This window comes from Falco naumanni, chromosome Z (genome assembly GCF_017639655.2).
Source record: "Falco naumanni isolate bFalNau1 chromosome Z, bFalNau1.pat, whole genome shotgun sequence".
In the NCBI taxonomy this organism is placed as follows: Eukaryota; Metazoa; Chordata; class Aves; order Falconiformes; family Falconidae; genus Falco; species Falco naumanni.
This window is the reverse complement of record NC_054080.1, coordinates 51,133,571-51,148,892: the sequence shown is the minus strand read 5'-3', so window position 1 is coordinate 51,148,892 and position 15,322 is coordinate 51,133,571. Positions and strand designations below refer to the sequence as shown.

The 15,322-nt window shown below is 36.6% G+C and overlaps 1 protein-coding gene across 3 annotated transcripts in view; it reads left to right on the top strand.

Moving 5' to 3' along the window:
- The window catches only part of CCDC171 (coiled-coil domain containing 171), a 147,309-nt gene that overhangs the window by 118,584 nt on the left and 13,403 nt on the right, over positions 1 to 15,322 (top strand). For 2 of the 3 annotated variants that reach the window (XM_040580066.1, XM_040580068.1), the window contains exon 24: positions 6,614 to 6,764. In XM_040580066.1, the coding sequence (XP_040436000.1) occupies positions 6,614 to 6,745 (132 nt within the window). In that variant the 3' untranslated portion in view covers positions 6,746 to 6,764. The remainder of the gene's footprint in view (positions 1 to 6,613; positions 6,765 to 15,322) is intronic. The other variant, XM_040580067.1, reaches the window with a different exon arrangement.

Genomic DNA, 15,322 nt, shown 5'->3' with positions numbered 1-15,322 from the left:
ACTCCCTTGTTTCTCCTCAAGACTGAATGTGTGATCAGACATTGCCATTTTTTAAGTAAAACTGCATCCTGGCTTTTCTGTTGTGACTGCTGCTCCTCTAGTTCCTTTCATCAGTGGTAACAGATTGTCCTCACTCTAAGCAGATTTCCATGCTTGCAATTGAAGCACTTGAACATTTCATATGACTTCATATTATTTTCAGTGACTACCTGTCCCTCTTTCTTTCATCCCTCTAGAATATACACTGCAAGAGAAAGTTAAAGGAAGGGTACCAGCCTGCAGCTGCTTTCATTTTCCATTCCTTTCTCACCAAAACCATTTACTTGAAATTCTCTTCCTCCCTGACAGACTGAAATGCTCTTTTTGTATCAAGATTGTGTAAGAAGATGGGAAGAGGTACAGTTCATAGAGTTTTTCCTATAGCTGTAGCCTAAGCTACAAGTTCTTCAGGGCAGCAACTGGTTTTCCTTAACATTTTGCATGCAGCTATTTTTGACTTTGTGCAACAATGAGAATGGTCTTTGCATGTAAACATGATGAGCCTATGAAAATCTGCATTTCCTTAGTTTTATTAAGTGGTAATTTGCTTACATGGTCCAGAGATATTTCTAAATGGTCAAGGCTGCAAGTAGCTCCTTTGCTATAAGATTCTTAGGCTGCTTTCTACCTGACCATACCAACAAACACATTGGTCTTCATTTATCAGTCTCTAGAAGATCAATGTTATTTTTAAAACTCTTGCACTTTGTAATAATTTTCATGGCAATTGTTCTGATGCCCATCTTCTTTGGTTTCCAGTAGAAGTACTTTCCCTTCAGTCTCTGTCAATTTCAATGCTCCCTTTTCAATTTTCTTTTAGGAAGTCATGTCATTACCTCTTGCAGAGAATCTAGCTTTTTATTTAGATCTCCATTCCCTTGGGCTATCCTCCGAGACCTACGGGGTAAAGTAATTGTTATTGAAGCAAAGGGGATAGAGTTAGGCCCCACGTGTGGCACTGAGTCAGCTTTCGTTGGGGAAAAAAAAAAAAAAAGTTGTAACAGAACTGACCTGCTTTTTGGCACATTTAAATTGTGCATGCCACGCTTGAATGGAACCGAACAAAAAGTTTAGTGTTGAAATGAGATACAAGGAGAATAGATCATTAAAGAAGTGCCAAACAGCTGCAAAAGTGCAATTTTGCTGGATGCTGTTTCCCTTGAGGGTTTTTTCTGATGCCTGAGAAGCTGCTGTATTTACATCCTCCACTGATGCCACTAGACATTTTGGACTATGGGTCAAGGCAGCCAGAATGGGTTTTCAAATGCTAAAATATATGAGGAAAATGAATTTTAATCCTTTCTTCCTCAAATGTAGCTCTCTTAAATTTATAATAAGTATCCTGAAATCTTACTTCTGAAAACAAAAAGTAGTTGATATATGTTTTGTTTTCTGGACTTGTTTTAACTAATCTTACTTATGTCAGTTTGAAGCAAGGCAGTAATGACAGGCATTCTATTGGTTATCCATTAAGCATGCAGAACTCCACTCTGTAGATTTATGTTTTCACACCAGTTGCTTTTGCCTGTACTGCACTTCAGCCAAATTCTGTACCATAAATGAAATTCTCAGTCTTTTCAGATTCTCTTCTAAGTACTTTGTTATACCAGAGCTAATCTTTCATTCTTCTCAAGTCCATTCATTATTCCTTCTCTTGTTCTTTTTCATCTTTTTGTATATGTTGCCCTTAGGTAAATTTACTACCTGCTAACATTCTTTTTTAGTTGAAGAATTTCCAGAAGGGAGAACCTAACAGTCAACGTTAATTTTGATTTTTTCTTTTACTCTATTTTTTTTTTAAGCACATTGTGTAGAGTAGATGGTCTTGTTATTCTGGCTACTGTATCTGATGTTACAAACCGAATGCTTATATTGTCAGCCTGTTAGTCTATTTGATACCTTTTAATAAGCATAATTTCAAATAAGAACTCCTTTGTTTAGTTTTGTTCCTTCTAAACAGGAGATGCAGTTCTGTGATAACAGCAGGCCCAATAAGGTCCTGAGTTAATGATATAACATGGCTATAAAAGTAAAGAAACTGATTCTTAATCACTTGGTATTTTATTTGTAAATTCAGAATAGCTTAAAACTTTAATGGAAACTTCCATTCACAACTACTTATAATTCATAATCCAAATAAAAATTGATGTGAACTGTGTTTTCATTACCCAAGCACTGAGGGCAAGAGATATATGTTTTTTAATTTGGAATTAAAAATGCCAGTTTTATAATGTGTAATAAATACATTAAAGCTTTGATGAGAGGTCTTCTGCTAATTTGCATATGCTGCTCTGTATATTTCTTGTTGTATTTCTAGACATACATTATATGTCTTACTATAACTGAATTGAGAAGTTTGAGTAACCTTTGAATTTCATCAATTAATTTAAAAAAGGGTTAATTTCTTTTAATGTTTCATATGTTGTATGATTTGTCAGTATTAGCCATTTTTCACTTCAAATAAAGTCCTCCTGAAGATTGGAGTCTTCTAGTCTCGTGGGTTTATAGTCAGTAATACATTCAAAAGCTGTTTTAAAGCGTCTATTGCACTGTGCACCTTGAAATTACTGGTGCTGGAAATGGCAGACAGAACAAGGAAACTGTTAGTTATTAAAAAATACACAGAGAGAATATTAGAAAAAAATGTTTTTTGTGTCCTTTGGAGGACTGTCTCTAATGTTAAGTGTTCTCAGTTCTTTTAAAGATTAATCCAGAGAAAGAAAGCACAGTTTAAATTTTGCTATTTTGCTCCGCAGTTCACTGGTTTGTAGTTTGTAAACTAGCATCAAATTAATTTGTCTCCTTTTTATTCTCAACTCAGGTTTCTCAGCTTCACCAACCTGCAGTTTTAAGCTAGAGGTTTTTATGTGTACCCTCATATTATAGATGTGTACCCTCATATTACAGATGAGACATCTTTGAACAAGTCATAAGGACTTTATTCCTTATGTCTGCTTTGAAACCTCATCTGTTAATTTAACTTAAAATGTTTAAATTTTGTTAACTTTTATGTATGTTCTCTTTTTATCTGTTTACGTGCTTATCTGTGTGTTCTCAGGATATTGGAGCATTAGTAGATGGCTATGCACTTACATGGTTTTGCAATGTTCCTGTCTTCTGGCCTTGTTTTTACAAGCTGGGCCAGTGTGCAATGCTCAGAACCTTCAGTGTCCCATTTTCAAAATAAATAAGTATCTGAAATTTAAAATACTTCATTCCTTTTTCAATTTGAATAGCACTTACCTGCATTTTTCAAAATTTTCAGATTTGCTTTCAATTGAACGATAAAGTGCTCACAGTGATTTTGTAGATAGGGGTACTGTTTTAAATGTATAAATATCCATAAAAAAAAAAACAACCTTAGAAGTACTTAGGCTTAAAATAACTTGTTCATTGAAAGTTATATTTGAAAATGGGTCTTGGGCACTTCTGCAACTTTTGTACCTAGTTCAGCACGTTCAGCATAGAAGTGCACTTTCTCCATACCAACTTTATGAATATATTTTTATCCTGTGAGTTGCAGGCAGTTATCTGGGAAAGTCATACATCTGCATGAAGCTGCCTGTATCTTCACCTAGTGTTGGAACATGGGTCTTCTCTCACATTGAAGACACTTTTGACATTGAAAACACTCCTACCATTATAATTTGCTTCTGCCATATCAGTAGCACGTGATGAACTTCAAATAATAGTGAAATCCTTTATAAAACAAGGCATTGTGTGGAGTAAAAAGAAAGGGAAGAGGTCACTGAAAAAAGCCATTCAGCTGTCTGATTAATTCCTCTTTTTCTTTGATTAATGCAGAGTATTTAATTACAGTTTCTGCTCTTAACAGTCCTATGTACATGTCAACTATTATTCACTTGCATCATGTTCCATTTTTAGGAAGACATTGTAATCAGTGATTGAGTTGGAAGGGTCTGGACCTCTAGAGGTCATTTGGTCCAAGCCTCCTGCTCAAGCAGGGACACCTACAGCCAGTAATATTTAAAATTAGTATTCTTCAGCCCCACTATTGCTATGGCCTCCTTGGTTAAGTCTTCTGCCCACTAACTTTCCTATAACACCCATCTGTCTGAAGAGGTTGTAACTTTTAAAGTGGTCTGAGTTGCAATAATAGTGGTTCCTGTAATGTTAAGGAATCACTGCATCTGGCCTTTCTGAATAGAAGTGATTTTTTGGTGTGTTTTTAAAAAACATTTTTATTTGTAATGAAGACAAATTTTTATTGTTTCACATTCAGTTCCCAGTTTGCATGACACAGTATTACCAATGCATTCAAAACCAGAAGAGCTCGCATAAATGCAGATCCTGCAGACATGTATGAAAGCCAAATTTTGTGCTATAAAAATTAATCAGGAGGGTTGCTGAAGTATCTTATTGCTATGTGTACTTAAAAATAAAAGAAAACAGTCCTTCCTAGCAGGAGAGGAAAGAAATTCTGCAGAACTAGATGTGACTTCTCTGAAATTCTGTCAACACACTTTGATCATGGAACAAATATATTTGTATCATGCAAACAGGGATCTAAATTGAAGTTCTGAGCTCCTTTAGAGATGTGTTTATTCAATATGTGACAGTTCTTATAACATGCACATGACCAGGTTCTATGCCTGTTCCTTGTGTATCAAGCTTTCTAATTAGCGTAACTTTTGTATTGTGGAAAACAGATCCATGACTCAATCTGTGACTGACGTGAGTTACATAAAATCATGTGTAAATGAATGCCTTCCAATGGCACGTCTGAGAACCCGAAGTGTTTGACTTCCTCCAGATGGCATTTAAAATAAATGTTCTACACACTCATTATCAAGGATTCCACATTGCCCACTGGAAAATCCAAAAATACTGTTTTCCCTAACCTGGTCCTGAGTGAGAGAAATCTAAACTCACCCTGACTCTTTGCTATGTGCTTGGGATATACTGGAAGGAGTGCGTGCCTATAAGTGTGTAAATGCTACCTCAGACATTCATAATGGATTGCTAATAGCTGAGAAATTACTTCCTCCTGAATCAAAAAGAAAAAAAATCTAGGTGTCTTAGAAAAAAAAATTGCCATGTCTGAAAAGAAAAGCTTGTGAATTAATAAATTTTTCCTAGATTGAAAATTTTCAGACTCGTTAAACAAGAGAACAAATGAAATAGCCGAGTTGAACAGCAAGGAATTGATAACTGCTGTTTCAGAAAACTCTATGGACTTTGCGTGGCTCTGGAGGTGTAGGATGGGGCTGTATTGGTTCGTGGCCTCACTAGCTTTGTGGTAGCAGAGGTAAAAGGAAGAAGGTAAGGAATCATCTCTATGCATTCTAGTTCAGTGGTATCTTTAAATGTCACGTGGGAAGTAATCAAAGGAACACGTAAGAGTTGGTGGGTTTTTTTTCCTTGTGAATTTGGGACACAGATTGTTATGACGCATTGGTATAATCCTTGTTTATGAGTCACAGGCCCAGTCCATAGACTGATGTCTAATTTTTAACATGTGGGCAGTTGCCAGATGAAGACTCTCAGACAGTTTTATATGGAGTGTGAGATATATCCACATTCTTACTTGGTATTGTTTGTGAAGAGCTGCAGCATTTTAGTCACATTGAATGTGAATGAAAAATTTTAAAAGCAGGATCAGAGCTGACAGCGGCAGACTTAGGGCTACACAAAATATACTTTTAGGACTACACTATAATATGTAAAACATTTTGGATATTCTTTCTGATCAGAAAAGATATGATGGTGTTTGCCACTGCTGTGTTCTACATTTGACAATGAAATCACTTGATTGATTTCAGCTATGTTAACTTTTATTCTATAAAGCAGTAGTGTGTTTGAGAACAAAGAAAGGAAAAGAATAAAACATGTGTGAATGCCTGTTTGTGTACGTTGTTTGTAAAGACAGCTAAAAATCTCACCAGTGTGACATTATTTAGGGTAGATATAAAGTTACCTGTACTGCCAAATCATTTGTACTCTCTTGTGCTGCTAACTTTATTATCAGTCTGATCAATATTACACAGCTGGGACATTCTTCTACTATATACATGAAAACAATTATATTTGCTTACCTGTATTATAATCAGAGTATTTACTTTCAAAGGCCTGTAGGTTTACTGTGTTTCTTTTGTTTCTGTCCATTTTTTTTTTTTAATGTGGAGTGGGAGGATTAGTAACTTGACTCATTTTGAAAGTATGAACTTTTACCTGCAACTGTATAGTGATTTTTTTTTATGAAAAGAAATTGAACTTGCACTGAGTCTTGCATTTAAACACAATGAAAAATTGTATCAACTGCTTAATGCAGTACTGCATGTTTGAAAACAGCTTATCAAAACACCTTCTAATTAGGGTGCACAGTCATTTGCTCTTCTTCAATGCTGTTAAATATTTAAAGTTTTAGAAGTAGTACAAAATCCTGCGTTAGACCTTTTTAATGTTTAAGTCCTGAGACTGAAATTTTGCCTGGCTTCCAAGCATTGTTAGAGTTCTCTGTTTAATAAAAGGTGGGTATTCTGTAATAAGTTTGGATGTATGCTGTTTGGCGTTTAAATATCGTCTGCCTGATTATTTATTTTACTTTTTGAAGGCCATGATTAAAAGTTTTGTGGATGTCTACCAACTTGCAAGTTCCAGAATTGACATGTTACTGAGAAATAGCATCTCATCAGCTTCATGCTGCAGCCCTGAAGTCCAAGCTCAAAACATCTTGTCTGCATGAAGGTGAGAGGTTACAACTGGTAAGTCTGCTTTTCAAGTAATTTTTGTCATTTGGATGTCATTTCCTAGCCAGCATCTCCTTTTGTGTTGCATAGTTTCTGTATGGAAATGCAATAATATATAATAAAAATAACAGTAAAACTAATGTCAACAGAAACCTTTTGAGAGATTTTGAGAGGGGAAAGGGGGTGGTAAAAATTAACATCAGAATCAATTTTGCTACTGTATCTTCTGCAAGGACCTGTTAGTTGCTGCTGTGGCTGGAGAAGTATACATGGTGATTTCTTTGGTTTTGGCAGTACAATAAACGGTTGAATTATGGACCTGAAGAATTTAACCATTTAAAGATACAGCACCATGTTAAACCAGAAGGTTAACTGTGCATATAAACAAAATGTTTATTAGGAGATGTGGTTATTATTTTTTTTTTTTTTAGTGATTGTGGTTGTGAATAATATTTCTCACTAAAGTTACAAGGTTGTCTTGTCTAAAATAATGTTCCCTGCAAAGGTACTTTGACTTGTTTAAGGCTAACAAGGTGATTCTTCAGATCTGAGGTCTCTCTCTGGGGGATTACTGATTGCAGATGTACTTGTGTCACACAGGCAGGAGGCCAGACATGTAAACTGTCATAAATATGCAGCCATCTAGAATGAGACACTGTGAACTGTGCAACTGGAATACGCTTGATGTATTTCTTCTCCACCTTTCTTAACTTTTCTACATTAGATAAAGGAGAAATCATTGGAGTTTGGTTTTTTTTTAATTTTGTTCTCCTCTCCTTCCTCCTTTCTCTTCTTTTATTCTTGTGAAGCAAAGGACCATAAAAATAATGAGGTGGTTTGTTCTCTTTTTGAAACAGAAGATCTGTAAGAAAAAAGCCATCACTAATGCAAATGACATGAACACATCAGCAAATGTATATTCAAAGGCTGTGGCTGTGGCTTTGGTTGTTACCAACAGAATTGCATTAATTTCTTATGCTGCTTCTGAATTGGATGAGCACAATGGGAAATACACTAATCAGTGCAGAATTTCAGTTTGAGGATCTTGAGATTGTTGAGTGAAAACTTTTTTTTATTGGTGCCTGCATCACTTTTCTAAGAAACTAAATAAAATTGCTTCACTGAAACAGCTTCTTTTCTCCTCCAACCAGCTTTCTTTGTGTTTTCTGCTGGGTTTACATGCGTCCTGCTGAGCCTGTGCCCAGTGAAATTGCATTGCTCCTTTGCCCGTTTTTTTTTGGTTTTGTTGTTTAAATCAAGGTGACCACTTGTGTACTGAGTATTAGGATGTCTGCCAAACTTGCTGCAGCAAGGTTGGCTTTCATTTGGCTTGAGAGGGCTTTTAGCAAAGATTATGCTAGTCCTGTCTATGATGGGCTATGACTCAGTTTCTTGATATGTTACAGTGAAAACAAACACCTTGTCCACCCAGCTTTCCAATGTCAGTGATTATATGCAGTGATTCTAAAGAAATTTGTGTCTGTCTACAGTATCAATGTAAAGATGATGCTTTTTGCATTGTAGTATGATCTGTTGGCCCTTATGTACAACCCTCTGGGGAGAATAGTTCTATCTTGAGATGCTGTTTAATTTGAACCTAAGATAAGCATTAATAGAAGGTGATTTAAAATTCTAATGTAAAGGTAAAAAAATCAGAATGATAGATTCTCAGGTTTCCTTGAAAAAATCTAAGTGTTTATGGTATGTTTTGTAGTATTTTTTTTTTAGAGCTTGTTCTTAAGATTTGCAAAGGTTGCATCAAGCATGACTTTTAGTCGTAGAATCATAGGAGGGTTTGGGTTGGTAGGGACCTTCAAGATCATCTAGTTCCACCCCCCCCCTCCACTAGACCAGCTTGCTTAAAGCCCCATCTACCTGGCCTTAAACACTTCATAACTTCAAGCATCACAGCTTTGCAGAGTGACTTACATTCAGCCAATACTGTTCTGTTCTGATTTTGAGGAATAAATTTTGCACTGAATTCCTTTCTTTATTAAAGAAGATTTTTTTTGCTTGATTATTTTAAATGGAAGGGCATAATGATTTTTCTTGAGCATCTATTTGATTTCAGAATTGTACACACTGTTGGTTGCAATCCACTATGTTCAATCACGTATCCAGTTTTAGTAATATTGCAGGCAAAACTTTTCATGTAGGAGACCAATACAGCACCTGGACTATATTAATTGCAGGTCTTCATATGATGCATGCTTGTGTTCCTAGAACAGTAACCTATTGCTCAGTGCCGAAACACAGATTTCAAATGTATACCATGGGTGGACTCTTACCTTATAAGGCTGGGTTTTATCTCAGTGTGTTGTGGCTGTCTCTTGATGTCTTGTCTGGTTGCATAAAATTCTTACCCTCAAAACTGTCCATCACATTGAAGTTTGGGCCATTCATCAGTATTGATCTTTTCTATGTTCACAAAATATTGCTTTCCTAATTTAACTTTTTGTACTGAAATTTGCTATTTTGCCTTTCTTTCTATTCACACCACTGTTTTTCCTCTTTTGCTGCTTTGGGTTTTGCTGATAATTTAAAAAACCTTGATGCCATAAGGCAACATCAGTGATCCTCATCTTTTATCTAAGACTCTGAATTGACATCTCCATCCTCCAGTCTGCTTCTAGTCCAACCACTTTCCTTTTAGTCAATAGTGTTTAGATTCTGAGATTGCCGTGTGTGCTCATGCTAATGCCAACAGAGAGGAACAGGAAGGCATATGATTATGATGGACAGAGGTGAGACGAATGCTGGGAACACTGCCTACAGAGAAGAGAATTATTGCGTGGGGTGAAAGGGAGTCAATAGCAGAATGTCTCTGTACTCTTCATCTGTGTCCAGCTATCTGTGTGTCGTACTTGTCTCTGATTCTTCCCCTGTGCAGAGAAAGGCCCTGTGCATTTTTTCATTCTTGCAGCTCTTTAAAATTCAGTACGGCTGAAATACAGATTATTGGTTTTCTACCTAGCCCTTCTTTTTTTTTTTTCTCTTCTGTTGTTCCCTATTCCTGTATCTCTTTTCTGTTGGTTTTGTTGTTTGGTTTGTTTGTTTATTTTTAATTTCTTCTGTTTTTTTTTCTTTACCAAATGCTTCTGAATTTTCCCTTACATTTCTAAAACACATTTTTCTTTTATTTCTGTTACCAAATCATTAATAATTTGTAATAGTCTTTCTCTGCAACCGTAACAGTTTCTCTTCTGTCCATTTCCTTGTTTTTTTAAATTTACTTTCCCTGAATTGCAAGTACCACATCGAGAGTTGTGTCCTCCGTAACTTGTTGCATCCACACATTAAGGGTTGTATTTATAAAAGGTAGAGCTAATAGTAGTAAGAGTTCAGCTCAGATGTCCATCATATGGCCATACGTAGTCCTGACAGTAAGGATGTAGGTTGCCAGAAGAGGAACCAAGAAGGCAGCAGTCAACCTTTAGTGTGAAATCAGATGGAAAATTATTTCACTGAGCACTGAACTCAGTACTGGACTAGCACTGCCATTTTCTCCATGAAATTTAAGAAACTGTTGTTTCCCTTTACTTGTCTCTGCCTTTATGCCTTCTTAAGATTTTTCCTTAGCAATGCTTAATGTGCTTAGGAGAAGGTTTCGTAGAAGTACTTCACTGGTAGTAGCTAACTGTACACATGATCTGTATTTAAGCAGAGAAGGTATCAGCTAAAATGTTCTTGTATTTCTTTTTTCCTGTTTATTTCTTGTTCAGCAACATTTAGAACTGGACTGTGCTTCGGGGTTTCCTATTAAATGAACACTTGTCAGTTACTTTAATGCTACTGGATTCTGCTGCTTAGATCTATTCTAATTCTTTTTCAGATACATTAGTTTATTATTATACTTGCACTTTCATTCAGAGTTGCACTCACAAGTAGGCTTTGTACTGAGAGCTTTTAAGTGCTGTGCTGTGCAGTGGTGTAGTCATAAGCAATGACTCTGTAGGTGCTGTGGGGCAGCAAGTAGCGTCATACCAGTCATCTGGCAAGCATATGAACTCATTGTGCCTGTACTGCCAGGGAGTTCACTGCTGCAGGCACAGTGTGCTGAGGAGTAGGTGCAGTGACACTGTGTTTTCCAGTGTGACCTGACACACGTGAAAGGAACTGACAATTAAGTTAATTTCAAAATTTCTCTAGAAAGTGTTTTCGCAGCTTTCGGCCTGGAGATTTTGTGCTCAATACCAGTACTGCTGTCAGAATTTTAAAAATTTAAAATATTCTGGTATCAATTTCAGTAAAAAAAAGTAGCTACTGTTATATTGGAAGTGGTCAGTTGTTTCTCTGATCCTGAACGTGCAGCTGATCTGGTGATATTCCTTCCTTTTTCTGCTTTCTTCAGAACCAGAGGAGAGTGGAAAATGAAGGGGAAAATACAGTCATTTTTACAGATGATGAAGAGAGAAAGGCTTCTTTTGTATGCACTGGAGAAATGGAAATTTGGGGGGCCAGAGGGGTAACTTTGACTGAAAAAAGGAGAAGGTGAGTTTCAGATGGGTGAGAGGGGTAAAGTGAAGGTCTGTAAGATCAGCGTTTTCCAACTAACCATGAAAACAACTGTTGCCTTTGGAGGCTTCTTCTAATGAGGGTTGAAGGGGAAATCAGTCATTGCTTTATGTGGCTTTGCATCATCCTTACTTTTTTTCCCCTCACAGTTGTGGCTGTGTCTGTCCTTTGTCTGAAAATGGCTACTGATACCACTTAAAGTACTGAAAATACAGGAATTGTAGGTTTTGGTAAGGAGAGAGAAGCAGGTAGAATGATCTTATGTGAGAAAAATCCATACTTGCTGTTGAGAACCTAGGAATTGATGTATGTTCTCATATTTTCGTGTTAAAGAACTGCGTTAAGCAAAATGTACACTTTTCTTCCTACTCAGAGCAGTCAGCTATCAGTTCTCATGATCTACTTGAATGCTGTTCATGAGGGGGAGAAAGAAAAGAAATATTTTAAACTCGAAGTTACCAGTTAAATACACCACTGACAGTTTCTTCCTACTTAGCTAGGCTGGTCAGGGCAGTGGTTTTACATGTCTTTGCCCCACACCCCATTTCCTTCTCACCAGTTCAGTCTGTGTTTCAAGGCTGAGCCCTGCATCGGGTAGGGGTGCAATGTCTTACATTTAGAATTATGAGGACAGAACTGGAGAGAAAGAAAAAAAAAAGCTGTTTGCCTTTTCACTTGCTGCATAGGAGAAAGACACTCACTGCATCGTTGTCGTGTTAAATGTCAGATTCTTTCATGAGCTGGAGCCATATCTCTTGTGTTAGGACGTGGAATGACTGATGTAGCTGGGGGAATTCTTCCCAGATGTTGCAAGAAGCAGAAAGGTCCTGGATAAAAACTGCTTGACTTTTCCACTACTTCATGCTAGCCTGATGCACAGTTGAACTGAAAATATTTTTGAAAGATTTGGAATTGAACTGGTTTTATGAAAGATTTGGAGATACTAGTTCTTAATTTGCCCTGTAAAAAAATTATCACGCTTATTATTTTTGTTGTTACCCTCTGTCTTGCAGTGTTTCTTTGGAAGTAGTCTAGGACAGAATTCAGTAAGATACAGACCTCAAATAATTGTAACTTTCACACAGTGCTATTAGCTACCAGTGTGTGGTTTATTTACTGTGAACATATGAATGTTCTTGAAGTGATAGTAAGTAAAGAAAAATCTGATAGGCCCACAAGGAGAATTTCCCAACTATTGAGATGGGTAATAGATGTGAAAGAGTGGAAATACCAGTACAGGCAAAAACAGAAAACTGTGTTCATAATGCCTAGTAATCTTGAAGTCTCCATCAGGATGAATCCACAAGGCAATAATATCTTCTGGAAGCTATTTGTTTACTGAAATATTTGCATTTCTTACCTGATTTTAAGTAATTGGGCAGCACTTGCCAACCTTACTGCATAGCCAAGGAATGCGGGTATCCTAGTATAAATGCTCACCATGTTACATGGTATTGCTTACATGAGTAATAGTTGTAACCAAGCTGTATAAATCATGTAATTTAAACTATTTGTTTTTTATGTAGTACCAATAAAAAAAATATAATATGAAACCAATATTATAAAACTCATTATGTAATTTAAAGCAAGGTGTTAAAATACAGTTACAGTAATCCAACAACAAATTTGCTATTTTGTAAAGAATATTTCTTTTTCTATGCAAAAATTTTTGGATACTCAATATTCTAGTTATGTGAACTTTTAACTTGTCAGACTATTGTAACATATTTGCAAATTAAAGTAATTTGATTAAAATGTTGCCTATAAGGCAAAAGGTTCAGTTAATATAATCCATATGTAATTACAGTGCAGAACTAAATGTAATCAGACCCCAGTGACTGGTGCCTTCATATTGATAGTTTTACAATGGCCTCTGGGGTTGAAAGTTTATGTTAAAGTTACTAATGTAGCTGTACTACAGAAAAAGAGCAAGACAATTTAGCCGTTTCACATATGACAGTGTCCTGAAGTGATAGTCACACAACAGAAATAGTTGATAGTCTGAACTTTAAGGAGTATGTTCCACTGGCAGGTGGTAGAAGCACAAGACTGCTAGAGCGTACTAGTTAGAGAGTTGCATTCAGCAGCAGCACTGCTATGTAAACATCTCCAAATGAAGGATCTTGCTGTGAGCAAGTAACAGTGTATTTTTAAAATAATATAGTTACTTAATTTGTGCGAATTCATGTTTGGATCATCTGAAAGTTATAGACACAACACTATGTACCAAGCCACAAAAGAAGTCTAAAAAAATTTCCTGAACTTAAAAAAAAAATTAAAAAAAAATTATTTTCTCTGGACAGTTTTAAGAGTCGACATCCTGTGTTAGAGTTCTCTAATCATCACCAGCACAATTTACAGTCAGAACACACAGAGAGCCAGTTCAGACCAGCTCATCTGTTGACTTTGGCAGAAGCCCTTAATCTCACTGTGTGCAGCTGCCACTTGAGAGCTGGGGACTCGGCAGAGAGCCGAAGGAGGGTGGGATGCAGTGTTGGTCAAGGCATGAACACATAGGCCTGCTTCATTTCAACAGCCGTACACTGCTTTTTTTTATAGTCTTTTCATTTTACAGCCTTTTTTTTTTTTTTTTTTTTTTTAAACCTGAAATTAAATGAGGACCTCTCATGAGCCACTGCGCTCCAGGCATAAGAAATTGTAATGTCTGGCTTCCAGAAACTGTCCCGTCAAAATGTGCTTCTGATTAGGTGGCTTAATTACAGCTGTGAAAACAATGTTGATTTAGGCCTCAAGATTCCAGTGCATGTCAGCCGTTATTAGCTAGCCTTGGACTGAAGCCACCATTTTAAAACTCTGTACCACTAAAGTCACACACTGCCTGACAACTTTTTATTTAGGCAGAAATGTTGCCAGAAGCAACACATTTTATGCAAAATATTTTTCATTGCGCAAATTTCAAATGTGACACAGTTGATGGACATAAAATGGGTAGTTATGGGTGGACTTCACCAAGTCCAAAACCTAACTTCTGCAAAACAGAAACAAAACCCAACATCCCCTGCTCCCCCCCTTTCAAACAGCTTTTATAAAGTTTGACTGACATAATGCTTAATTTTAATTCCTTTAATTCAGTTTTATTCCAAATCCAGCATGTTGGTTTAACCACCCAATTTTATTGCATCTAAATTTTCCTGACAGTTTCATTTGCTGTTGGGAAATAAAATCACCGTTTTTGCAACATGGGAAATAATGGCTAGTTTCAAAACCAATATGTTTGAAACTTCCTTTGCCTGAAGCAGGTTAAGGCACACACTCAATTTACTTTAGGGGAAAAAAGCTCATTAAATAGTTTTTAATATTTCAATATAATTTAAGTAACTGCTTTCACAGTGGGAAGGCTTATTAGGCCCATGTATTTACACCTGCAGAGAGGTAAATGTTTGGGTAATTAGGTGGTTTCCAATACCAGCTTTTCAGTGAAGTTGCAGAGTTAATGCTGTAAATACTGTAGATGGACACAATGCCTTCCACTGCATTTGAACATTACATTTCCACTTGTAGTATTTTGCTTTCAAGTGTTTAAGAAGGAGGTTTAAGTGGGGTTGGTTTGGTTTTTTGGTTGTGTTTTTTTTTTTTCTTTTTTGTTTTGTCTGTTCTTAAAGTCTCCTTAATGACATGAATTGGCTAAGGAATGTGAGTGAATGTGTGTGGGTGTTAGCTCTCGGCAGAGGCTGGTGCTTTGGAAAAGCAAGATCTACACTCTCACTTCACAGTTGCCATGAAATTCCAAATGTCCATGCTGGGCGGTTTAATGGAAACCATGAAGTTCCTAAATGACCGCAGGTTTGTTCCAATGTTAAGCACAAAACAAATCTTTCAAGTCATTGGCTGAGTTGCAAAAAAGGAGGGTCATGTTTTCAGGAAGGTAATCTTTCCTTTTTTTCCTTCATGGTTTGCATTTCTATGGCATTAGAAATGTGTTTCTAGTGAGGTACTGGAACTACTAGCTCACAAACAAGGGTCCTTAGTTCCCAGGGCTGAAAACAAGACGCTTGAATCTAGAAGCTGTATTTGTCTCTTATCCTGAAGTGCTCAGG